Here is a 26,665-nt window from a genome sequence, read left to right as displayed (position 1 = left end):
AAAACGTCTAATAGACATGTCCCCCCGTTTGATTTCAATTTTAAAACCTTTAAAAAAATCAATCGCAATATTGTTTAAGTTAAGAGTAAACAATCAATTAGCCTAATTTAATGTAAACAGCATCACTATATGTACATTAACCATTAATTTTATTTTGGGTCTTTGTTTGACCCAAATAAAATTTGTGTGTGTGTGTACTCGTTGAGACACTTGTCATAGAATCATAGAACTGGAATAGACCTCAGGAGGTTCCAGCCCCATGCCCAAGACAGGACCAATCCCTGTACCTGACAGCAGTCAGGGAAGCTAATGATCCAACCAGCTAGCCAAATTCCACAAGTACCAACATCACCGACAACCCCAACGTGCAAACCAGTGACCTCTATGTCATTGGACCAGCTCTACACATTCTAGAACTCAACGCTGAGAGTTTGCCAGTTGCCAAGTGTGAGTTACTTGGCATTCCTGCTCATCGACATACTATCAACATCATTTGTTTGCAATGTGACACCTGTTGAAGTGGAGCATTATAATATCAGTGGCTATGACTTGTACACTCGAAGTAGGGCTGAGCCATATATATTCAGTCTAACCTTGCAGATGTCATTCAGCTGATGTTCACCAAATTCTGTGGTACCATCCAGATTGGTGGTTTCCATCTGGCCACATCTAGCTGTTTAAGTTGGAAACTCCAACAGTCACCACAAAGAATGGGGGAATAAAGGAGGCTGACACCAATGGGGAACAACTTCCCGACTGGAGATCTCAAAACAACCACACCTGTATCCATGATACTATCCAGCGAGGCACATTCCATTCATCTACATCCCCCCGACCCAATGAGGAGCGCGCTGCCTTGCACAGGGAATACGAGGCATCCGGTGACCCAGATGTCGATGACCCTCTGACAATTGTGGGACGCAGCTAGCCGAGCCAGCTGCAAGTGTAGGAGTCTGCTCCAACCTCCTTGGGGCACTGCAGCCACCACCTACACTTACCCTATCCTCAGTGACACCCAACCAGGCAGCTGGACACCTACTTAAATTGGCCAGAGCACCTTTTGGAGAAACAGGTGCAAAGAGGAGCGAGGAATGAATGGCACGTTTAAATGTGTTCACTAGATCAGAAGCTGCCAAGAGCCATTCACTGTATCAGACTTGGAACAGACACTGGTAGCATCAAGTGTGGAACAGCTGCAGATTATGACAATATAGCTCCAGAATTCCTGTAATATCTTGGCTGCCACACTCAACTTTGACTTGTGCAGTTCTTTACCAGGGTCATCAGTGAAGGCATGTGTAACAAGGTTTGAGTCACCCCACTGCAGCGCCCCCTGCTGGTCACACCGGGAATCTGCTCAGTGTATGGGGTGCGCTGCCTTCTGGTTGTGTCATGTCTCACCTGCTGTCATTCTGCTCCCCTAGCTCCATCCTCTGGCATGGGAGCTGCTTGGCCCCTTGGACCACAGTGTCCACTTCAAGACCCTGTCCTTCGGCAGTGCCCACCATCCTCCATCAGTCCTGCCCCCATCCTCCATCATCAGTACACCTGCCACTGTGGCCAACTGGAGACCCAAAGTTTAGCCCCTTACCTCAGGGAAAGCTGCAGTCTGTAAAGGCCATGTTTCAAGGTGGCTAGGTATGGTTCAAGGAGGAATGGGGGGACCCAGGCCTGGCCACTACCCTGGGAGCTGGTCCAGGGACCCTCCGGCAGCTGCCATCTCCTGCCCTCCTTCGCTTCCCTTGACTGCTCACGCTTCCTGGGCCATTTCCCCATGACCCTTGCACTTTCTCGGCCCTTATTTCAAGGCTCTCAGTCTGGCAGAGATCAGGCTGGTGCCTCTCTCCAGCTCCCCTGGGCCTACCCAACCGTGCTCTCTCCAAGGTGTTGCCGCAACTGGGACACCGCTCTTTCTCCCTTTCTGGTCAGAGTAAGAGAACTCCCCTCAACTCTGCAGCCTTTTATAGGGCCCAGCCTGTTCCTCATTGGCTGACTGCTCCTCACTCTGATTGGCCTGTCTGTGGCCAATGGGCTACAGCATCACTATAGCAGGCTACCAAAGATATGGTGCATTGCGAAGTCATTGTTCTCCCAAAGGCTGGAAAGGACCTACATCAAGCATCGAGCTATCATCCCTTATCATTACTGTTGGTATGCTTTAAGGTACTGGAGCACTTGGTCCTACACAGTGCATATTACCTGTCACGGAGAGCATTTTGAGCCCTGACCAAACCAGCTTTCGCCAAGGCTGTAGCTCATGTGACAAAGTACTCAAACTGACCATGTTAATTGTAAATGGCTTCCACGGAAACTTGAAAACATTATTGTTTTAATTGATCTAACAGTGGAATAGGATACAGTATAGCACACTGGCCTGCTCATGAAAGTATCATGGGTCCTGTTAGCTTGGTTCACTGGTGTCACTGAACTGTATGTCTGATAGGCAGATTTCAGAGTCCATGTGGGGGAAAAGACAAGTGCTTAGAGACAGACCAATGGGTTCTCTCAGGGCTCTGTGTTTTCTCCAATCATTTTCAACCTTTACATCAGTGACTTTCCACAAGAGTCTTGAAAGTTCATTTATGCAGACATCTGCCACAGTACCTAGGCCCGGACGTTTCACAAGGTTGACACCTTCTTAAACCAAGACAGCTGGAAAAGTTAGCTGACGGATGTAGGACGTGGCACCTATAGCCAACCATCATAAAAACAGTCTCCAGTTTGTTCCACAACCCAGGAACTGAATGTTAATCTAAACTATCGTCAGAAGGTGAAGCATGAAGTAAAACCGGGCTATCCAGGCAAGACCTTACACCACATGCCGAGTTACCATGCCCACCTGAGGAAAACAGCAGCTAAGATGTACAACAATCTTCCCAGCAAACTGGCAAGGTGTTCAAGCCTGAGCCCTACGAACGTCGGCTCTTGCAATCTCGTATTCGGTGGCAGACTACTATGCAACAGTATGAAGTCTGGATCTTAACTGTTTTACAGAAACTACCCAGTTAATCTTTAATCTCTTTTGAGGAAATGGGGGCACAGAGAGATGAAAGCCTCCAAGCACATAGCTGGATATCTGGTTTTTATTTTCTCCAGCACAAGCAATGCATCAACCTTCTTTGTCAGCCTGGTACATGGCCAAACTGTTTTTGTTTGTATAGCCTCGTTAGCATGAGTTAGGTTTCAATAAGGAAGAACTGTTAAATCCAGCCTTGTAAGTGATCTATTTCCTTCCTCGCCCATATTAAGTGGTAAACTCACATGTTTTAGACTTTCATAAAAGGATTCCTTTAACCATATCCACCCAATTCTTTAGTTACAAAAGCCTACTATAAAAATAATCTCAATACTGTAAATAACTTGAAGAATGATATTTTTTTACTGTTAATTTCAAAATCTATTCCATCCTTAAAATAATCCCTTACCTTGTAGCTGGCAACAGCCAGTTTAGAAAGGCCATCCACGTAAGGGCCAAAGACGTTGTGCTCTCTGACTTTTAATGACTGACGGCTTCTGTTTTAAAAAAAAAAAAAAATTGTATTTATATACGTGCAGTCATCTAAATACAATAAAGTTTTCAGTAAAACCACGTTTTTCATCAGCTTACCATTCAAAGCAACAGATATGATGAGACACTGTAGCTACCATTCGGAGCAGGAAGCAAGCATTGTAGTGCACTAGACAAAAACTTACCCGTCTCTACATGCAGCCTTGGCATTTGCCTGCATATCACTTCATGAAAGTCAATTTGAGCACTAGGGTAATTGTTTGGCATATGCTGGGTCTTTAAATAATAACAAAGCAGATATCTGGAGGTGAGGGGCTGAAGGGGTGGTCAGGAACACAACACTATCCCATAACAGGGCTAGGTCTTGTACCTGATAGATGCCTGAGAGGGAGTCTATTAGGGCAAGATAGGGAGACCACTTGAGGTCACAGAAACAAGAGTCCATGGTCAAGCCTCCTCTCCATTTGTACTGCTTACCCTTTGGGGTCAAGGAGATCTCTAACTTTCTCATTGTAAATCTCCATGTAGGACACTTCCACTTTGAAACTTTGTTCTTCGTTTTCTTCTTTCTGTGCTCTTTCAAAGAGACCACTGCAGAGTTTTGGGATTAATCCAGGCTGGTCGGCCGTACCCATCATTGTGTAAGATTTTCCAGATCCTGTGCATTTGAAACTAGCATTAGTGCTTTTATATTGGGGGTTTTTGGGGTGAAGGGGATAAGGGGGAAGTAAAGGGCAAAGAATGGTTTGAAACTTTTCGTTGAATAGTCTTTAAACACAATTTTCTGTATGTAAAGGAGCCAAAACACCAATTAAAGGACAGCCTGCTTCTTAAATAAAGCTCAAAGGAAAAGCCAAGCTACTTAAATTAACTGAAAGGACTTGGAGGAGCATCCTTATCCTGGATATCAATGTAATGCCTACCTGAGTTCCACTCCTGCACAGTGCAAGTCAGCCAAACGAATAAGCCAAGCCATCATTGTTTATCAAATTAAAAAATGATGAGCGATGACTATTTAAATGCACAGTCAGGGATCTTCTATTACAAAACATTAAACATGCAACAACCCCAAGGACAGTCACGATCACAGACAGGAGACACTTATCTACAGCATGGGAAAACAGGACACCAGAAATTTACCAATATTATTCCAAAATGCCTTCTCCTCTCAGCCCCCAATCAATATTAAAAACAAACACGAAAAAAACCCCACCCACATCTTATCTATATTGCTATATCGGGGGAAAAACCTAGCAATGTCACCAAGCTGGCCAAACAACAGTTATTTTGGCCACAACACATGCTTTTCATCACCACTGCATTTTATACTTTGCAATAATGTACCTGTCTGTCCATAGGCAAAGATACATGCATTGTAGCCCTCAAAGGCATTCTGAAGAATGTTCTCTCCAAGGCACATGAAAACAACATCTTGACCTTAAAAAAAAAGTGAGGTTCAGGTTAAAAATGATAACAACTGTGATAACTTCTTTTTACAGTCATGTCCTTCAGATTCCAAATCAGGCGAAAAGAAAAAAAACTGTATGAAAAAAGTATACCCCTTCCATAATGTATCTCAATGCGACAGTAAGGTGGCTTGAGAGAAGGATAATGGATGTAAACCTGGAATAATTCTACTGAAGTCTATGGTCCAGATTTATATCGCTGTAAAATTAAACTAGAATCTGGTTCTGTATTCACTATTAATGTTTCTCAGACCCATTAGAACCTCAGTTACCATCTATTGACAACCACACAATGTTGTGCATTAGTGAAACAAAGACAGACCCATAAATGGTAGGTTGTTCATTTAAAATTAAACTGCAGTTGTCAAAGTAATACTTTAAGGTCTATTAGTAAGTGTACTTTACAATATTCTGTGAAATAGGTGAAAATATAGCAAAAGACTGCCATATCACTTTGGTCTTTTCTCTGCAAAGCTTTAATAGCATAATCAAGTTGGAGAGAAACATAGTATAAGGCATGTAGTTCAGCAACATAGAAGACAGTTTTTCTACTGTAATGAGTAGAGGGTAAAACTAGCCATCCTTAAAATCTATTCACCTTTTCCTAGAGTGGAAAAAAGTTTGACAATTTTATTTTGTTTAAAGTAGTAGTACAGTGAATCACAATTATAGAAATGTAGGACTGGAAAGGACCTTGATACGGTCATCTAATTCAGTTCTCTGCACTGAGGCAGGATGAAGTATTACCCAGACTACCTCAAGAGGTATTTGTCTAACCTGTCAAAAAAACTTCCAATAATGCAGAGTCCACAACCTCCCTGGATAGTGCTTAATTATCCTTACAGTCACAGGAAGTTTTTCTTAAATTCTAATCTGAATATCAGGTTAGTGCCATTTAAACTCATTACTTCTTGTCCTGACATTAATGGTTAAGGAGAAAAACTTATCACTTTCCTCTTTATAACAGCCTCTTTCTTATGTACTTGAGGACTTACTCATAGACTTTAAGGTCAGAAGGGACCATTATGATCATCTAGTCTGACCCCCTGCACAGTGCAGGCCACAAAATCTCACCCACCCCTCCTAGAATAATCCTCTCACCTATATCTCAGATATTGAAGCCTTCAAATACTTTGAAGACCCCAAGATGCAGAGAAGCCTCCAGCTTGATCTGTGCCCCATGCTACAGAGGAAGGCGAAAAACCTCCAGGGCCTCTGCCAATCTACCCTGGAGGAAAATTCCTTCCCGACCCCAAATATGGCGATCAGCTAAACCCTGAGCATGTGGGCAAGACTCACCAGCCAGACACCCAGAAAGTTCTCTATAGTAACTCCTATCATCCCTCCATTGACCTATTTCCCACTATTACGTCCCCTCTCAATCTTCTCTTCTCCAGACTAAACAAATCCAATTTTTAAAAACATTTTCCTCATAGACCATGTTTTCTAGACCTTTAATCATTTTTCTTGAGCTCCTCTGGACTTTGTCCAAATCTTTCCCAAAATATGGTGTCCAGAAGGGGCCTGTGCTCTATAATAGTATCATGTGCTGGGTAGAGCAGAAGAATTCTTGGGTACAGCACTCCTGCTGACACATTCTAGAATGATGTGAAATGTTTTATAACAGTATCATGTTGATTCATTTAGGTTTTGATCTGTTGTAGTCTCCAGACTCTTTTCTGCAGCTCTCCTTCCCGGACAGTCATTTCCCATTTTGTATTGGTACAACTGCTTCTTATTTGTAAGTGCAGTACTTTGCATTTGGCCTTGTTGCATTTCAGATAATTTCTCCAATTTGTCAAGATCCATTTTGAAATATTTATCATCCTTCCCGGTGTGGCACTATCTGCAGAGTTTGTAAGTGTACTCTCTATGCCATTAGCCAAATCATTTTGGAAGATACTGAATAGAGCCAGAATACACATGAGATGCTCCCTACTTAATAAAGCTGGAAGGGCATATCACCACTGATATCTAGTTTTGAGTATGGTTTTCCAATCAGCTGTGCACCCACCTGATAGCAGTTTCACCTATGCTATCCTGCCCTAGTTTGTTTATGAGACGGTTGTGAGAGATAGTATCAGAAACCTTACTCAATTCTAGATGCATCACATCTACTGCTTCCCACCCCATCCACACAACTTGTTACCCTGTCAAAGAAAGTGTCAGATAATTATATAACACATAGGCAGATGGCAAAATACTATAAATCATACATCAAATATTCAGAGCTCTTCTCTCAAAAAGCTCTCTTCCCTAAAAATTTTCTTTCAACCAATAACCAAAGTAGTCCAATAACTTACATATACTGTTATAAATTTAAGGCCTGCTCTTCAGTCCTCCTCCCCCCACCCCCGAACAAAGTTGTATTTGAAGTTAATAGGAATTTTGCCTGATTACAGAATGGGGCCATGTTTTCTTTGGATTGAAGGTCTGAAAAAATGACATACTATGGGTAAAAATTTTCAAAAGCATTTAAGGGCTTTTCTTCATGTACAGCTCAGTTTTGTAGAATATGGGCCTACGTTTGGGTGTACAAGGCCCAGTTTTGCTTCCATTCAAATCAATAAAACTTCAGTGGGAGCAGAACTGGATCCTTTAAACCACCAAACAGCCTTTAGGCTCCACTAAAGACTTAGGCTCCAGTTCTGAAAGGTACTACAGTGAAATTACTTGTTTTGCTGAACTGGCCTGGGTGTGGGGAAGCTTTACCACAAAGATGTACTTGGCATTGATTCTCAAATTATGTGCAGAAATAGGAACCGAAATATTTTAAATCATATTGAATTAAGTGTTTTAATGGAGATATTGTATATCAATCAAAATGGCAAATTAGTTACAGTCATCAAATTGTATAGATTGTAATGCACGTTGATTGGCTGTCTGCCACTATTCTAAATGTTAGGTTTGACTAGAAGGAAGGATTAACATAGCAATTTTAAGACTTTGGTTTCTCTCCTGACAATGAGCAACCACACAGAAAAAAGGCTTTCCATGCTATATGGTCTTTGACCTTTACCAAATACATGACTGTAATTAGATACTTTCCTTTTCATTGCTGTGTGTAAACAGAGTGCAATCACAAAGCTACAGTATTACCTGCATATTTTTCTTTTACAGATTCATCCATAGACCAGAAACAGTGATCGTATGCAAACACCTGTAGTAAAACAAACCAACAAGACTTCTTAAAACTACAATCAAATCAAACCAAAAAAGGTTTCCTTCTTTTATTAGCTATATAGGTGGCTAGCTGACATATCCTTTGATGCTAGTCTAACCTTCCTCCAAAAAACACCACCTTAATTTGCTTTCCTTTTTTGTGCTTTATCAAATTTGAGCCAATTGACTTATTGTAATTTTACAGGATTTATTTTACCAGTTCTATTTACACATTGTTTAAAACAATAAGTCATTACTATATAGATGTGCCAATAAACTAAAATTTTGAAGGTGGGAAGGGGAGATAAGAGGCTGCTGCATACAAAATGCAAAAAATGAAGGGAATGTAAGGCAGTAGCAATGAGTTTGCTCTAATGCAGATAACAGAAAATGCTTTAAAACAAACATTCTATTCATTCACAGTCCTCAATGCTAACTATGTTCTCATTTGTTTCTGTGACTTTTTTTGGCTAGAGACATGCAATGGTCTTCTGAGGCAAAGAGATTCTTTGAAGAGCATGTGGTTTGGTGTTTTGTTTTTCTTTGGAGAAACAACAGCTGATCAACTGCACTTTTTAAAAAGGGTAAATATTTGGATAACTGAAAGCTAAACAAGTGATACACCACAGCTTTTCACAACTGTTTTAAAGTGTAAACAAAAAACTTACTTTTGGCTGGCTCCTGCAGTTCCCAGAAGAATCATCATCAGGTGACAAATAAGAAGGGACATATGTGAGGGGGGAAAAAAACCCAGACAAAAATACAGTTAATTATAGGGCTCTCAATTCCGAGAAATACAATTGATAAAATATTAAACTGAACATTATACATTGATGCTAAGAAACTTCACTATCTCCATAAATCCCCTTTCAGTTTCATGTTCCAAATCACTGTCCAATAGGGGAACTAAAGTTTATGAAGCACCCTTTCAAAAAGCAGTATCTGGGATACTCTCCATAATAACCTAGCTTAAAAAAAAAAAATCACATCAATCTAAGCCTAATTCTTAAAGGAGTCAACCATATCAACAAAACTCTCTCAGGACGTACTTAGTGCAACAAGGTGTTTGTTAATGACTAGGGCTAATAGACACTATGAAAATGCAAAAAGTGATAGAGATAATATAATTATAAGTAGAGCCGTAACAAATTCACGGTCCATTTTGGTCAATTTCACAGCCATCATGTTTTTAAATTGGTCAAGTTCACCCTTTCCGATGTTTAGATTTTAAAATTTCACAATGTAACCAGAAGGTTCCCTTTAAGCATAGTTTCACAGGTGATTAATCAGCAGCGCTTGGGAGAGATTCAGATGCCAGGTGAGTGGCAGAATGCCCAGAGCTAGATTTTTTTGTTGCTATGGGTGGTGCACATTTGCACAGACCCTTGTGTACATAAAAAAATATTCTGCACATGGATGGAAAAAATCCACACACGTATGGAAAAGATTAGAGGGAACATTGGTCCAAATCCCAAAAATGAGTGGGAGGGGGTGGACAGGAGAGTCAAAGCTATTGCAGGGAATCATGGGATTGCCACCAATGTTCCTCTAATTTTTTCCATCTAGGTGAGGAATAAATGTTGTGTGCACCGAGGCATGTGTAAATGTGCATCACCAGTAGACACACATGCTGCTGGCTGTGGGCACTATGGGTGTTTGGCTAATCAGCTGGGCAGCATTTGAATCTCTCCTGGGTGGCCGTCCAAGTGCTCAGCTAGAGAGAACACGGATTGCCACCTTCACTTCTGTGATGCCTTCTCAGATGCAGCGCTCTGTTCCTGCAGCAGGAGGCTCCTGGAAGTGGAAGTGAATCTGATCGGCTCGTGTTGCTGGAAGTGCCCCAGATGGAGGATCCCAGCATCCAGCACTAGCCAGTGGCAATTAGCCCAGGGGCGCAGAAACCCAGCACCCAGATGCCCGAGCTGCAGGTGGACCTGTGGAGGTTGGACGTCCCATGCCCAGCTCCAGGGCTGCTGCAGCACAGAAGTGAGAGTCGACCACCTACACTTCTGTGCTGTCTCTGGAGGTAGGTCAGATCTCCCCATCAAGAGTGTGCACGCAGAGGAAGGGGGCCAAATCCCACTGACAGGGCTAGGGTGGATAAAGGGGGCAACTGCTCCGGGGTCCAGTCCAGCAACTGGAGCCCTGGGCCCTTTAAATCATTGCCAGAGCACCACATGGCACACTCCAGATGGCTCCAATGGCTGGAGGCACAGGGCATGGCACGCTCTGGGCAGTCTCACGGGCTAGCTACCCCCGGCCCTGCCCCTTCCGAAGCCCCGCCCCTCCCAGGAACACAGCAGGGCTGCCCCTATCTCGCCAAGGGGCCCAGTGTGTCTATCTGCCTCTCCTGCCCCTAGATGGCATGTTCCCAGAAGCATGGGGAAATCAGATTCCACACAGAAGGGCTTATTTCATGGTCTGTCATGTATTTCACAGCAGGGCAATTGGTAGGGCCTTAGTCATAAGAAATGAACAGAAGCGTCTTGTAGTGAGGCCTGAAAACAGTAGCAGAAGAACTCTAGCAGTCTGACTCAGAAGGAAGTGCACGGACTCTACACTGAAAACACATACTGGCATAGCTAAGTCTCTCAAGTGTGAGAAAAAGCCACACCCAAGCGCAGTAGCTATTTTGACATAACTCGCCGTATAGACAGTACCTCTGTCAACCTAGTATTACTTCTTAGAGGCGGAATAACTAAAGTGACAGACCTATACAGGCTTAAATATAGACACAGCCTCTGTCCATGCACACCCATGCCCAGTTCTGACCTAAGTCTCAAGACTCTATTGATAACCTAGCCAACTTAGGTTGCCTTGAAAGGGTGACTGGAGAAAAGGAGCCATTTCCTGAGTGTCTCGGACCTAGGTTAAGGGCTATCTACACAATCAGCAGGCTCTAAAGTGACTTTTCTTGGCACTTTTCTCCAGGCAAGAAATGATGGAATAAATGTTTTCAGGAAGGTTGGTTGATCAAGAAAATATGGCACCATATTATTTAATACAGTAAAAAATGAGAACATCAGATTTAAAAAAATTAATATGTAGATGGGCATCAATTTAAGTAATCTCTCCCTTCAGCACCTGCCCCCCCCCCCAAACATACAAGAGACTTGAAAATTATAAAAAAATACATAGCTTTGGAAAAAGCCAGCCTTCTCTCTAGAACCTTACAAATGAAATCAGAAAACTGTTTGACGCATCATATTTATTTCTTTTGGCAGTGAAAAGAAGGTAATGATATGCAAAAAAAACCAACTTTATTTCATATGTCTTACAGGCTGGGAAATTAATTTAAATTCATCGTTATTTTTGCGTCACTGGTTTTGTCTTAAAGAATTAAGGTATGCCTCTCAATCCATTGTGGAGAAAATCTTTTCCATTTGGCTCTGATTCAGATCTTATATCACCATTTTTTCTGACTAAACAGCAATGACAGCAGCCTTGGGTTAGGAGCAGAATCAGAGTGTGACTCTTCCGGCAGGTTGGCGCATGTTTAAGTCAAGAGAGTTACTCAGTCTTGGTACTGCCAAATATCCATCAAAGCCAAGGTTAAGAAGACAAGAGAACAACAACAGTTTGTCTGCCAAAAAAACCCAAAGCTTGGATATAGTGTTCATCACAGGTAGCATGATACGCCCACATTTGGATAGTGGCACTTGACACCCTATATCACTCTTCCGCTGAGCAGAGACAAGGGAGCCTGACATAAGAAACTTATGGGGAGGCAATACAATTATGGGGAGTGATCCTCTAGGGCAGCCTTTCTTAAAGTGTGTTCCACAGCACACCGGTGTGCCACGAGGCAGTCGGTGGTGTGCTGCAGAGAGAACAGAATTCAAATGGCTGCCCTTAAAGGGACATGCCTTTTTGCTGTTTTTGTTTTTTGGGCAACAACTTTTCCCTGGGGAATGGCCACCCTTAAAGGGGCAAGCCTCCTTTTTTTTGCTCAACAAAATAATTCTTTATGTTCCCCATAAAAAAAATTGTTTTGTGTTCCTCGGTCTTAAAAAGTTTAAGAAACATTGCTCTAGGGAATCCCCATATTAGATTATAGAACATTCAAAAATAGATTAAGCACATTTACATTTCATGTGGCTCTCCGGTGTCTAAAATGTTTATGCTACTTTACTGGAGGTTCTTCCTCATAGGAACTCTTATCTAAATTAAAGGCATAATAGTATTTCTACGGGTACCATCCAAAAATTCTCACTTCCTTTGCAAATCTGGGCCTGAGTTTGAATCTGAGAAGAAATTAGTCTGCTAGAAATCTAGAAGCATTTACGTTTGTTTATCCTGTCTGAATTTCAAGGCTGGATTATGTTATTACATGGTATTTAAACGTTCAGACCTTGCTGGAAGTCATATTATTCAGTGTTTGGATTAAAGTAGCAATAAGGATATAATTTCAAAAGTCATACATCACATCTGTAGTTTTCAGAAGAGGGATTACACTAGGCTGCATAAAACATCAAGCTTAATATAGATTAAAGGGCTGATACTAAATAAGCACCTTGCTCTCTTTAGAAATATCCATATGCACATTATATCTGTACTGTTCGTAGCCTCAATTATTGTTAATCTGTCTGTACATAAAGAGAAGACCTAAATGTAAAGAATAATTTACTACGTATTGAGAATGGTTCATAGTGGCAAAGATTTACTGGATTGCTTTTTGCAGTACTTCACTGATGGGTGTGATGATGGACTTGTGGGTTTTAAAAGAAACATGTAGACCTGTGGCTCCTTAGAGACACAAATATATAGGATCATGAGCTTTCATGTGTAAAACCCACTTCATCAGATATGTAAAATCCTAATGTGAGTTAAGTTTGTATTTCACCATCCATCCACACAGGCTTCCAATTTACGAGAAGCAGGTAAGGTATCCAGGTATAAACACCCTAGCAATGCCAATGAACCTATGAATATCCCTACCAATGCCAAGACACAGACTATACAGATAGCTTGAGCTTTGTTGGCCTGGATACAGCTAGTTTGTATCAGAGAAGGCCTTGAGATAAATGAGCTGGCTATAGTCCATCTGAAGCAGATCTTTTTATCAGGATTAAGTTCACCTTGCCCTTTCTTACTCTGGGTAATCAACAGATGAAGGAGTTCAGAAAAAAATACACAAAATGTTAAGAAGTCCCAACAGATATGAGGATACATTCTCAGGTTGAAACTTCACTGTCTAGATACCAGCTGCAGACTCTATTTCCAGGCTTAAGTGGAAGGCAAGTAACAGATTAGGTTAAACTATTTGTCAACATCTTTCAAAATCATTTACTCCAAGAAAACAGAATGGCTAATTGAGGGGATATTTTGCTATGCCCAGCATACATTACTGGATTTCATTACAATGATTTTTCCTCTTGTTTCTCAATGATACTAAAGGATATACAATTAGAGTTGTAATAGCAGCAAGATATGCCTGAGAACAGAAGTGTCCACCAGCCAACCAGAAACTGAACGCTTCAGGTTTCTCCAACCAACTGCATTTAATAAAATATTCTATAACACATTTCAGATGATTGCAAAGTACATCAAAAGGGCTGTTACGTTTCATTTTTTATAAACATTTCTCTTCCAGTTTTGCATATAGGTAAACTAAGGCACAATAGCATTCCAGAATCCTGGCTATCAATACCCTAGAACCACACTCTCTCCCATAGGTATTAATTATCTTATAAAAACTTCCATCTACGTATGTCTTCACATTAAAACTGAACATTCGGGGAGAATGTTTCTCTTGTGCACTTGACCAAGTTTTCCTGTCTAGAACTAAATATGCTCTTCAAAGCAGAAAACCCAGGGTAATGTGAAAGTTTATATGCAGTTCAAATCCTAAAATTTTTTTAGCTAGCAAAAACAAAAGAAATCACTGTTACTTCAATTCCTTCATAGCTGCAATGCATTCCAAGCATAAATTTGAAGTTACTTAGTTTCTACTCAGAAAGGACTACATTTCTACTAGTTCACTTTTCAAAGGCAGTCATAGAAGAACAGTTTTGTAGGTCCCTAGGGCTATGTCTAGACTGCAGGCTTCTTTCGAAAGAGGCTCTTTCGAAAGCATCTTTCGAAAGAGCCTCTTTCGAAAGATCGCGTCTAGACGGCAGGCGGATCTTTCGATAGAGAAATCCGCTTTTTCGAAAGAGAGCACCCAGCGAGTCTGGATGCTCTCTTTTGAAGACGGCCTCTTTACATTGTAGAACGCCTTCTTTCGAAAGAGGAACTTTCGAAAGAAGGCGTTCTTCCTCGTGAAACGAGGTTTACCGCCATCGAAAGAAAAGCCGCATTCTTTCGAAATAATTTCGAAAGAACGCGGCTTGAGTCTGGACGCAGGGGAAGTTTTTTCGGGAAAAGGCTACTTTTCCCGAAAAAACCCCTGAGTCTGGACACGGCCTAGTATTATCTGGTTGAAGATACATTTTCTGAATTATTCGTCTCAGTATGGTGTAATCTGCTTAGTCCAGCATCACATCTGAGCTCTTAGACCAAACCAGAACGCTTGTGTTATGACAAAAAGATTAAAATATTATTCTTTTGTTAGTAGACATTTAGATGTTGGTGAACTGCTATGCCTCAGAGCACTCTAGTACTGAACAATCCAAACTTAATTTTATTGCGAATTATCACAAAATTCCATAAATGTTGCTGTGGCTAGCTTTTAAAAAACATGAAAAATCTCAAACGTAGACAGCAGATTAAGGATAGTGGAAAAGTTCCACATGGCAATGAAAAGATCAGAGGCCTGGGTCTGGGCACAAATGTCTGTTTCTGGGACAACTGCAAAGATTACTTACTTAAAAGAAATGTCCCTTTGCCAATCCATCAGCAGAAATCATCAACTCCAAAAGCAACGGCATAGGACTTTTGTGGGGATGAGACTAAAAGGGAAATGCTGGAGGAATTCTGACAATTTCTCAATACCAGCAACTACTATAGTTCCTTAGTGCACAATACACTAAATCAGCATAAAGTTAGTTAAAAAAAACAATGGGTTGAAGACTCCAATACTGGAGAAGTAATGATAGCATGGAAAAATATTCCTTAATATACAGGATATAGCCCAGAGTGGTCTGTAATGTAACTGAATAACTGCTCACTAAAATTACAAAGCAATCATTTACCCACATAGGCCTACACTACAGAACATACTCCCCAAAAAATGCAGGTCACAAGAACCATCATTGAAAAATCATTTACAAGGAAAAATAAGGTTTTGTCTATACACAAAAGTCGTACTACTGACTATACCAGTATAGTAAAAGCAGTACAGCCTTCCTAATATGGTAATAGAGAAGTAGCCATGTTAGTCTGAGCTTGCTAAAACAGAAGAAACAACTATGTAGCACTTTAAAGACTAACAAGATGGTTTAATAGGTGATGAGCTTTCGTGGGCCAGACCCACTTCCTCATATCATATTCTGGAAGAGAATTGGCATGACCATATATACCAAAGGAATACAATGAAAAAATTGAACACATTATTAAAATGACAAATCAGATTTAGTACAGAACGTGGGGTGAGGGGGACGGAGGGAGGTTACCCTAACCATTACAAAGATAGCTTCCCACTTATCACTCCTGATTAGCCATTCATTGACTCAAATAGCTATTCCCTTCCTCCTTCCCCCTCACCCCACATTCTGTACTAAATCTGATTTGTCAGTTTAATAATGTGTTCACTTTTTTCATTGTATTCCTTTGGTATATATGGTCATGCCAATTCTCTTCAAGAATATGATCTGAGGAAGTGGATCTGGCCCATGAAAGCTCATCACCTATTAAACCATCTTGTTAGACTTTAAAGTGCTACATAGTTTTGCCTTTCCTAATATGGGTTATCCTTATAGGTGTATTGCTTACACCAATTTAGCTTATTAATGTAAAGGAAGGGAAATACATTGTATTGTTTTATATGGCACCTTTATACAAATATAACTGTATTCACCGTAGCAGTTGTACCAGTATACCTAGTCAGGTTTAAACACATTCATGTTAAACAAAATAGTTCCACAGTACCAGTACAAACCAATCCATAGCCCAAGCCTAAGCAAGGCAGCATGAAGGTTTTTCATTCACTCACAAATCAGAAAGGAGGATAGGGCACAGAAGAATGGATGGAAGGATTAGCACAAAGACAGTCAACCTGTTTTTACTTCTTCCACTGGTTCAGCATCAGAAGCCTGCATCCACTAATGTGTTTTTAAAAGACCTTGTTTTATGCTTTCCTCTCTTCCTCTTAATAAAGCAAATGGTATTTTTTTTTGCTTATTTTTGAGATTACAATCTAGTACTCAATGTCTTTCCTGTGACTTGGATTATTGCCTAGTAAAATACATTTATATAATACTCTTAATTTAAACAACGTTAGTAGGGCTTTGGGGGGAGGGGTCTCTCTCTGTCTCTCGTTTTTTTTATTTTTTTTTTTTTTAAAGAACCAGGTGTGACTCAGGAATCTCTTGACAGAGGAAACAGGGTGTCAGAATTCTGCAGGAATCCCTTGAATCAGATAAATGCATATTAAATTTGCCAAAGGGAGGCATGTAGGGACTCTTCAAAGAGCCAACAGCCCACAGGCCATCATAACCTTTGCAAATTATGTATGGATAATGTTTAAGGAATTATGTTCTTAAAGTATGTGAGTTATGGCAGATCACCAGAAGCTGATAAATACACTCCTGAGAAGGAATACGGAAGAGATGTTTGTTCATCATGTATCTGTTTCCTGATTCACAACAGAGGCCTATCTACAGTCTGAGCCAAATGCTGACAGTGAAACGGACAAGAGGCACACCGGGAAACATAACCTGTAGGGGGCATCCAGTTTACAAGTAACCAATCGTTTGGGGAGTATAACTGGGATTATAGGGGAGCACTCGGAAGCTTTTCTGCAGAACAGGTAAATTGAAACTATCACACCAAGCTGTATATTCATTTTACAAACCGGAAAACTCAGCCTCTAGCCCTGGCTTTCTGCAGGTCACAAGGAATTAATAGCAGAACCAGACAGAAATCCAGGTCTCCCAACTTCAGATCCTGTTTTCGAAACAGACCATGCTTCCTCCCTGCATGAACTATTGAGCTACCACATCTGCTACTTACACAGAAAAAGAGTGAAGGCTAAGTGTTATATGGCTGTGACTATTTTCTTCCACTATTTGATCTGAGGAAGTGGGTCTGGCCCACGAAAGCTCATTGTCTAATAAACCATCTTGTTAGTCTTTAAAGTGCTACATAGTCCTGTATTTTGTTTCAGCTACACCAGACTAACACGGCTACATCTCTATCACTATGTTATATAGACAGACTTCAAAACTGCCCCTATGGTTTGTACAAGAGCAATTCTAGTAGAAAATTAATTTAAAATGGGAACAGTGCAATGCTTGACACTCAAAGATGATGTGCAAGCCCAAATTTTCCCTGTCTTTGCAGCTTTTTTCCTTTTTTTAATACATTAAAATAAGTCTCCCAATTCTGCTAAAAAAATATATCATGAACTTCAAGTCTACCATTCCTTTTTCCTGAAGGACTACAAAATCTCATAAGTGACTGAACTATTTCTGGTCTATAGAAAAGGACTAAATAAGACATTCAGTCATAAAAGAATATTTTCTATTGCATTTCTCCAGCGCCACCCCTATCAATAATGGTGGCCTATGCTGCCCAGCACAGGCACTCCATGCCATGGGGGGTGCTGCCACTCTGCAGTGTGGCTATGGGGGCAGAATTTATGGGGGGCAGGAGCTAGGACTGCTAACTCTCCCATACCAGAACGTGTGAGCTGGTAACCCTGAAGCAGGACAGGGAGGGAGGCTCACCTGCAGCTGCAGGGAAGCATGTGAGAGGCACAGGCAGCAGTGAGAGGTGCGAGTATGGGCAGGAAGAGCAGAAGGCGACTCTGCAGCCTGCCACAAAGAAGTGGAGCTTTCAAGGGGAAACTGCCACTTTTTGTCTCGTGTTCTCCAGCCCACGCTAGTGAGTGGGGGGCTGGAGCTGGGGGCTGCAGCTGGGGGCTGCCAGAGACAATGCACAGCACCCAGCTATATAGGGCACCATGTAATTTGGGGCAATTTGGTACCCCAAATGTTATGGTGCCCCCCACGGCTGTGTGTTTTGCGTATCAGTACGGATGGCTCTACATTTTTCAGATGTTCTCCTCAAGTATTAAACAAAATTCTCTATAAAAATTGTTACTTCTCAATCAGGTTTCACTTACAGAGACCGTGTCACAATTCTACCACTTTTCTAGTCATTCACAGAAACTTTTAGGGTGAAAAGAGGTATACAGGCAGTCCCCGACTTACGCGGATCCGACTTATGTCGGATCCGCACTTACGAACGGGGCTTTCTCGCCCCGGAGGTCAAGGTAGCGGATTGCTACCTGCGAGCTCCGGGGCGAGAAAGCCCCGTTCGTAAGCTGCTCTGGTGCCCCTGGTCTGCTGGAGACCGTCCCCAGCAGACCACAGGCACCCGGACTGGAGCAGCAGCAGTGGGGGGGGGTCCCGCGCCTCTGAGACTTTGCCAGAGCAAAGCCTCAGAGGCGCGGCACTCCGCTGCCGCTGCGGCTCTGCTCCGTGTCCCTGGTCTGCTGGGGGGGGGGGGGGGGCGCGGCTAGTGTGCCCCCCCCCAGCAGACCAGGCTTTTGTTTTGGACCCTGGAGCAGAGCAGCTGGGGCGCTGCCGATTGGTCCTGCAGCGCCGCTCTGGGCACTACTGGACCAACCCGGCAGCACCCCAGCTGCTCTGCCCCAGGTCCTGATTCAGCCGCTGCTGGTCAGTTTCAGCAGTGGCTGAATCAGGACGCCTGGGGCATAGCAGCTGGGGTGCTGCTGGGTTGGTCCAGTAGCGCCGAGGAGCGGTGCTACTGGAGCAACCCAGCAGCACCCCAGCTGCTCTGCCCCAGGCGTCCCCAAGTCAGCTTCTGCTGAAACTGACCAGCGCTGACTACAGGAAGCCCGAGGCAGAGTTGCTCTGCCCCAGGCTTCCTGGAATCAGCTGCTGATCAGTTTCAGCAGCAGCTGACTTGGGGAAGCTTGGGGTTCTTAAGTTGAATCTGTATGTAAGTCAGAACTGGCGGTCAGTTTCAGCAGCGGCAGAATCTGGACGCCAGTTCCGACTTACATACAGATTCAACTTAAGAACAAACCTACAGTCCCTATCTTGTACGTAACCCGGGGACTGCCTGTAGACAAGACCCAAATTTCCACTAGAAAAAAACCTTTCATACTTTTGTCAAACCTTTTTCCCCCTTTTACTAGTGATCTGTAGTTACCAGTGACGAAATGCATCCTGTGTGTAACTTCAAGCAAGCCAATTCACAAGAGTGCAGTTACTCTGGTGATAATGTTATGATGAAAATCTAAATTCAATGGAAGGTTAAGGACTGTTCTATAACTTTCCTGTGAATGTTCCTCTGGCTTGTGAAATTCCAGCTGCAGAATGAAGATCCAGTTGTAAGAAAACAAGCTCACAGTTCTCACCAAAGCAACTCCACCAATGGCTCTGTAAGTCAGAGTCCAGGTATCAGATAAGAATGTAAAGGACTAGTCGACTAATCAACTATCTGATAAACAAATGTTTATTGGATAGTCAGTCGACTAGTTGACTAGTTGATTCCCCCCTGTGCTGCTTCTATCAGATACAGGCAGCAAAGGGGAGGAGGGGAAGTAGGGGTACTTCAAAGGGGCAGCCGTCGCATACCTGATCTGTTAAGGACTGCCCCTTTAAAACGCTAATAGAAATGTAGCTGTGTTAGTCTGGTGTAGCTGAAGCAAAATGCAGGACTATGTAGCACTTTAAAGACTAACAAGATGGTTTATTAGATGATGCGCTTTCGTGGGCCAGACCCACTTCCTCAAATCAAATTTCTATTACTATTCTACATGCAAGGCACTACATTTAGCCGTTTGGAATGGAAATCCATCAACCATATGAAGAAACTTGCACAGATACAGACAGACATCATCTTTCTATCCAAGTGCAAGAAGATGGACATCGTACCCAAAGGACTGAAAGTGAATAATCCATTAAGATCAACATACTGTACTGACTACAGTGAAAGACTCTGCCTCACACTATCCAAGAAATTAAGAAATCACCTGATAAGTACTTTATACAAGAAACAGAAAAACATCAAGAATGACATTTCTAACTTAGAGCGTCTCATCTCAAGACAAACATCCACACCGACTGACACCTTGCAAGACTTTTGTTCCACCAGACAAGAAATCTATTATACACACTTCTATTCCCTACAACGAAGAAAAGACAATAAACTTTCTAACCTGCTCCATACCACTGGCTACAACAGCAACTACCTCAACCCACCGGATAATATTGTTAACCTCTCCAGCTACAAACTCAATCCAGCAGAAGAGTCTGTCTTGTCCCGGGGTCTCTCTTTCTGCCCCATATCCCCCACAAACTGGATACAATTTTGTGGTGACCTTGAGGCTTTTTTTCGCCGCCTCCGCCTCAGAGAATATTTCCGAACCACCAATGAACATCAACCTGACCTACCAGATCCCCCCTATCAACACCAAAGGAAAAATAATTCTATATGGACTCCCCCGATGGTCAGAATTACAATCTGGATTTCTATATACAAAGCTTCCGCAACAACGCACAGACTGACATTATTCGCAAACAACAACAAGCGACACACAATCTCAGCCGCGCTGAACACCATGCCATCCAGAGTCTCAAAAACAACCTGGACATTATAATCAAACCAGCTGACAAAGAGGGTGCTGTGGTCATTATGAAGAAGGCCGACTATAACCAGGAGGCAACCAGACAACTCTCGAACACCACATTTTACAAACTTCTCTCCTCTGATCCCACCTCGGAATACCAAAAGAAACTACACTGTCTCCTTAAAAGCCTCCCCACAGCTACTCGGGAACAAATCCACACAGAAACACCTTCTGACCCCCGACCAGGATTGTTCTATCTGCTTCCCAAGATCCATAAACCTGGACACCCTGGACGTCCCATCATCTCTGGTATTGGCACGCTCACTACTGGTCTATCCAACTATGTAGACTCTCTTCTCAAACCCTTCGCAACCAACACCCCCAGCTATCTCCGAAACACTACTGACTTCCTAAGGAAACTACAAAACATCGATAACCTCCCCAATAACACCATCCTTGCCACCATGGATGTAGAAGCTCTATACACCAACATCCCACATGAAGACGGATTACAAGCAATTAGAAACACTATCCCAGAGGACACCACTGCCAACCTGATAGCAGACCTATGTAACTTTGTTCTCACCCACAATTATTTCCAGTTTGAGAACAACTTATACCTCCAGATCAGAGGCACAGCCATGGGTACACGCATGGCCCCACAGTATGCTAACATCTTTATGGCTGACCTAGAACAACGTTTCCTCAACTCCCATCCCCTTTTACCCCTTCTCTACTTACGCTACATCGACGACATCTTTATGATCTGGACGCATGGCCAAGAAACACTGGAGATATTCCACAGAGATTTCAACAACCTACACCCCACCATCAACCTCAGCCTGGACCATTCTACACGAGAGGTCCACTTCCTGGACACCACAGTACAAATAAACAATGGAAAATTAGACACCACTCTCTACAGAAAACCCACCGACTCATACAGTTACCTACATGCTTCCAGCTCCCATCCAGAACACACCATACGATCCATCGTCTATAGCCAAGCCCTTCGATACAACCGCATCTGCTCTAATCCCACTGACAAAGACCAGAAGCTTCAGGATCTCTACCAAGCATTTATAAATCTCAACTACCCACCCGGAGAAATAAAAAAGCAAATTGAAAGAGCCAGACGAATACCTAGAAACCATCTACTTCAAGACAGACCCAAGAAAACCAACAATAGAACACCACTTGTCATCACCTACAACCCCCAACTTAAACCTGTCCAACACATTATCAATAAACTACAGCCTATACTGGATCAGGATACCATACTCCAAGAGGCTCTGGGAGAGACAGACCCATAGTCTCCTATAGACAACCACCTAACCTCAAGATGATTCTTACCAACAACCACAGGACATACCACACTAATACCAACCCTGGTACCTTCCCTTGCAACAAACCCCATTGCCAGCTTTGTCCACATATTCATTCTGCTGATACCATTATTGGACCTAACCAAGTGAGTTATAAGATCAAGAACACATATTCCTGCGCATCCAGAAATATAATCTATGCTATCATGTGCCGAAAGTGCCCGTCTGCTATGTACATTGGACAAACGTCTCAGACACTTTGCCAAAGGATTAATGCCCACAAAACAGATATCAGACAGGATCACAAAGAAAACAATTTCTTGCCATTTCAACCAGAAAGGACACTGTCTCAACGACTTAACTACCTGCATTCTGCTACAAAGACCTTTTACATCTGCACTTGAAAGGGAATCCTCTAAACTGTCATTCATGCTAAAATTCGACACTCTCCGGGGGGGATTGAACAAAGACCCCAACTACCTCACCCATTACAAAGATATCTTCCCCAATTATCACCTCTAATACCATTAGCTCACAGACATCTACCTTTCCCCACCTCTAATATCATTAACTCACAGATACTTACCTTTCCCCCCCCCCCCCCGCATGCCCCTTCTGTTCTGAAATGTGATTTGTCCTTTTCATATGTGTTCATTTTTTTAATTGTATCCTTTGGTATATATGGTTGTGACTATTTTCTTCCACTATTTGATCTGAGGAAGTGGGTCTGGCCAACAAAGCTCATCATCTAATAAACCATCTTGTTAGTCTTTAAAGTGCTACATAGTCCTGCATTTTCCTTTAAAACGCTGAAATGCCTTGGAGCCTGGGATCAGCTGAGGACTCCCCAGCTAATCCCGGGTTCTGGGGAAATGCTGCTCAGAACCCCGGGGTCAGACGGGGACTCCCCAGCTGATCCTGGGCTCCATGGCGCTGCCCCTTCGAAACGCAGAGGCAGCATTTCAAAGGGGCAGCACCGCACAGCTGATCCCGGGCTCAGTTGTGGGGCACTTCCCCTTTAAAATGCCGTCTCAGCGTTCTGTGCGGCACAGCCCCTTTGAAACATCGAGGAGGCATTTTAAAGGGGCAGCGCCGCACAGCTGAGCCGGAGCCCGGGGTCAGTTGGGGACTCCACAACTGATCCTGGGCTCCAGACAGCATTTCAGCGGAACCTGGGGTCAGCTGATCCCGGGCTCCATGGCTTTGAAATGCACAAGAGCACCCGCTGGGGACTTGTACATTTCAAAGGAGGAATGCGAAACTGCCTATCGACTACTCGACTAGTCAATTAACCTCAATTTAACATCCTTAGTGCAGGAGAGACCCCAGGCAAACCTACATGTCCACAATTGCTATTGCCAGATGAATTCACTGGTCGCAATTTTCCAAATGAAGACTAACTTTTTTCACAATTCTTCCTCTATCCTTCCTCCCACTCCAACTATGGCTGTGAAGCTTATAAGGAGAACTTACTGGTGGGTGAAGTAGCACCGGAAGGTGCTTCATGATCAGTTTGAATTTAGAAGCAACCACCAGCTTAGTCCAGTTCAGGCCAATTAGGCCCTATAAACCAGCGGCTCCCAACCGCCGAGCCATAGTCCACTGCTGGGCTGGGGTACACAACTCTCAGCATAGCTGTTGGGAAAGGGGTGTCTTGCCCCGCCTTTCAGCCAACCAGTGTGGGCAGGGGTGGGGTCTCATCCCGGCCGTGGAAGAGCACTTTGCTGCATGGTGAGTGGGTGTTGTGGAGCCTGGCACGGAAGCCTTAGAGCAGCCGTGACCCAGGCAGCAGCGCTCACCTGACATCTGGGAGGCAGTGCAGGGCTAGGTGAGAGGGCGGGGCAGGCACTGGGGCTCTGGGGGTGGGGCTAGTGCTGGGGGGTTCTGAGGGTGGGGGATTCTAAGAGGTGGGGGGCTGACACTGGGGGACTCTGGGGGATGGGGCTAGTAGTGGGGAGAGATATGGGGGCAGGGCTGACACAGGAGATCTGGGGATGGGGCTAATATGGAGACTGGAGGTTTGGCTCTAGAACAGGAGGCTGGCACGGTGGGGTTTCCGTGCAGGAAACTCTGGGGTCAGTGGCAGGGTTGGGAGCTCTAGGGGTTAGGGCTGGCACTGGAGGCTCTGGGAGCCAGGACTTATGGCAGACCGGTAATATTTTATTTGCACATTTGCATATTCATTATTTGCACCATAAATATGCAAATATGTAAATAAAATTATACCAGTCTGCCAAAGGTTTGCGAATGGGTTTGCCGGTCCTCAGTATTAAAAAGGTTGGGAACCACTGCTATAAACAATTCAAAGAGGAGAGTGTGTGAGAAAACCGTTTTTAAGAACAGATTTTTTTTTTAACGGTTTCTTATTTTAACTGTCGTAATAGTTTTTGTAAATATTTTACATTATGTCCTTTCTTATCAAAGGTAAAACCGTATTAGTTGAAATAGTTTTAAAAAGGGGCTTCCTAATTGCTCTCTCTGAGTTTCCCTCCCTTAAAATACACTAGTAAGAGAAATCTGTCTGAGTACCAATTCACTTCACTGAAATGAGCAGAACAGTGCAGGATAAAAAGCAACAGGCATTCAAAAGAAGTGAAAAGAAAACTGCTAGCAAACATGCACAAAGCTTATTAAGCAGACCCCAACCTTTTCATTCTCAAACGAAGTGGCATTCATGGAACGTTATTCTCAACGCTACACTGGGAACTCTACAACCCAAGTGAACACAGACACTCATCACACAGGCTGAGAGACTTGTGGCAAACTATTTTGCATTTTAAAAAGCAGACACCGTTTAATAAGCTCCTTTCTCCTCCAAACACACTATGTTTATTAAATGAGCTTACCATAACTGGCAACTGTATTAAATTCACTTTGAAGTGCCACATAGCTGATGCCATGACTGTGGCATGAGGGGGCCAAATCCTTCTCCCCTTATCCACACTGGCTGATCCACTGAAATTAGACGTGGCATCCACAGAAGGCAAGCAGGACTTGGCCCTGAGGATGTTAGCTAAAAATAAACTTAGTGGCACAGTCAGAAAGAGAATCCAGATCCTCTAACTTCAAATTATGTACTTTTAAACCCCAAACCATTCTTCAGATAATCAGGCAGGAATTGCGAGGGCCAGCTGCCCCTCAAATTAAGCTGGTTTGCTTAAGAGCGAATGGGAGGGAAAGCCCCTTAAAGGAGCCATACTGGCAGCTGACGGTGGAAGAGAGAAAGGAAGGAGTTGTGTGAATATAGAAGAGGTTAGTGGAGGGGGTGAGCCAAGGTCTGGCTGGCTCACAAGCATTTGGCAATATATAGTAGGGGACAGAAGTGCTCCAACTTGGTACCAGCCTCTTCTGCTCCCCACCCACTCCCTGGGCAGGTCCATGGAATAGAGATATAAAATCGTGTTTAATTAGTTAACCAATTAAACCTTAGGGTTAATCTGTTAACCGATTAAGCAGGATGGGGGGGTACCGCTCCAGTCCAGCTCTGCCGGCCCCCATGCAGGGCCAGCACCAGTCCCACTGGCCCCCATGCAGGGCCAACACCAGCCCCACTGGCCCCCATACAGGGCCAACACCAGCCCCACTGGCCCCCATACAGGGCCAACACCAGCCCCCCTCTCCCCCCTCACCTGTAGTGCGGTGGGCCTGGCAAGCTGGAGCAGCCCTCCTTGTGTGGTGGGCTGCGAGCCACTCCTGGATGCAAATTAAAGGTGATGCTTCCCAAGTAACTGGTTAACCGCCTACCCAGTCACAACCCTACCACAGGATGTATTCTGGGGGTGGGGTGAGAAGCATTTGGGAGAGAAACCCTAAAACCCACCACTGTGGCAGGCTGGAGCACAGAGATCCCCCTTTGGGCTGTTGCCCAGTGCGATGATCAGACCATCGAGCCAGCCTATTTGCCCTCTGGGTGCACCCCACCTTCTTGTCCTGCTGGGGCAGCAGCTCTGGTCTCCTTCACCAAAGGCACAGAGTTGTGGTAACAGCACCCGGGCAGACTAACAGGCACTGAAACAACTCCGCCCTGGGAGGGCTCAGCTACCGGGACCTGAAAGCACCCAGGAACACAGCCCTCAAGAGGGACCAAACCCCCCAAATAAACCTGTCTTATTCCGCATAAAAGTTTTACACAGAGGTATCTCATAAAGTTTGCTCTCTAGCAATAAGAGATATGCATAGCTGTGGCTCCCCCAGGTAATATTTACACTAGGTTTGATAAATCCTACTTTTTATAGTTAAATATAAAAAATTATTTTTAAGTGATTGCAAGTGAAAACAGACAGATGAAAATAAGTTACTAAGCCAAAATAAACAAAGCATGCCAGTTAAGCTCAATACACTAAGGATATGTCTAAGACTGTGTTGCAAAGTATCCTGAAATAGCAACACCGCATCTTTAAAAGAGCCCGCTATTTCCAAAAATGGCGGGTATGCTATTCCGGCATCTCTGTAACCCTTGTTCCACGAGGGTTAAGGGATTTCTCACAATAGTGCCTTATTT

General features: G+C 43.4%; 1 protein-coding gene across 6 annotated transcripts in view; it reads right to left on the bottom strand.

Moving 5' to 3' along the window:
- The window catches only part of KIF13B (kinesin family member 13B), a 178,716-nt gene that overhangs the window by 107,808 nt on the left and 44,243 nt on the right, over nt 1-26,665 (bottom strand). For 5 of the 6 annotated variants that reach the window (XM_075923255.1, XM_006135585.4, XM_025190999.2 and 2 more), the window contains exons 3-7: nt 8,805-8,817; nt 8,074-8,134; nt 4,853-4,945; nt 3,986-4,166; nt 3,426-3,513 (exon numbers count right to left, since the gene is read on the bottom strand). In XM_075923255.1, the coding sequence (XP_075779370.1) occupies nt 3,426-3,513; nt 3,986-4,166; nt 4,853-4,945; nt 8,074-8,134; nt 8,805-8,817 (436 nt within the window). The remainder of the gene's footprint in view (nt 1-3,425; nt 3,514-3,985; nt 4,167-4,852; nt 4,946-8,073; nt 8,135-8,804; nt 8,818-26,665) is intronic. The other variant, XM_075923256.1, reaches the window with a different exon arrangement.

The sequence above is a fragment of the Pelodiscus sinensis genome, chromosome 3 (assembly GCF_049634645.1).
Source record: "Pelodiscus sinensis isolate JC-2024 chromosome 3, ASM4963464v1, whole genome shotgun sequence".
Lineage (NCBI taxonomy): Eukaryota > Metazoa > Chordata > Testudines > Trionychidae > Pelodiscus > Pelodiscus sinensis.
This window is presented reverse-complemented; position numbering and strand designations above follow the sequence as displayed.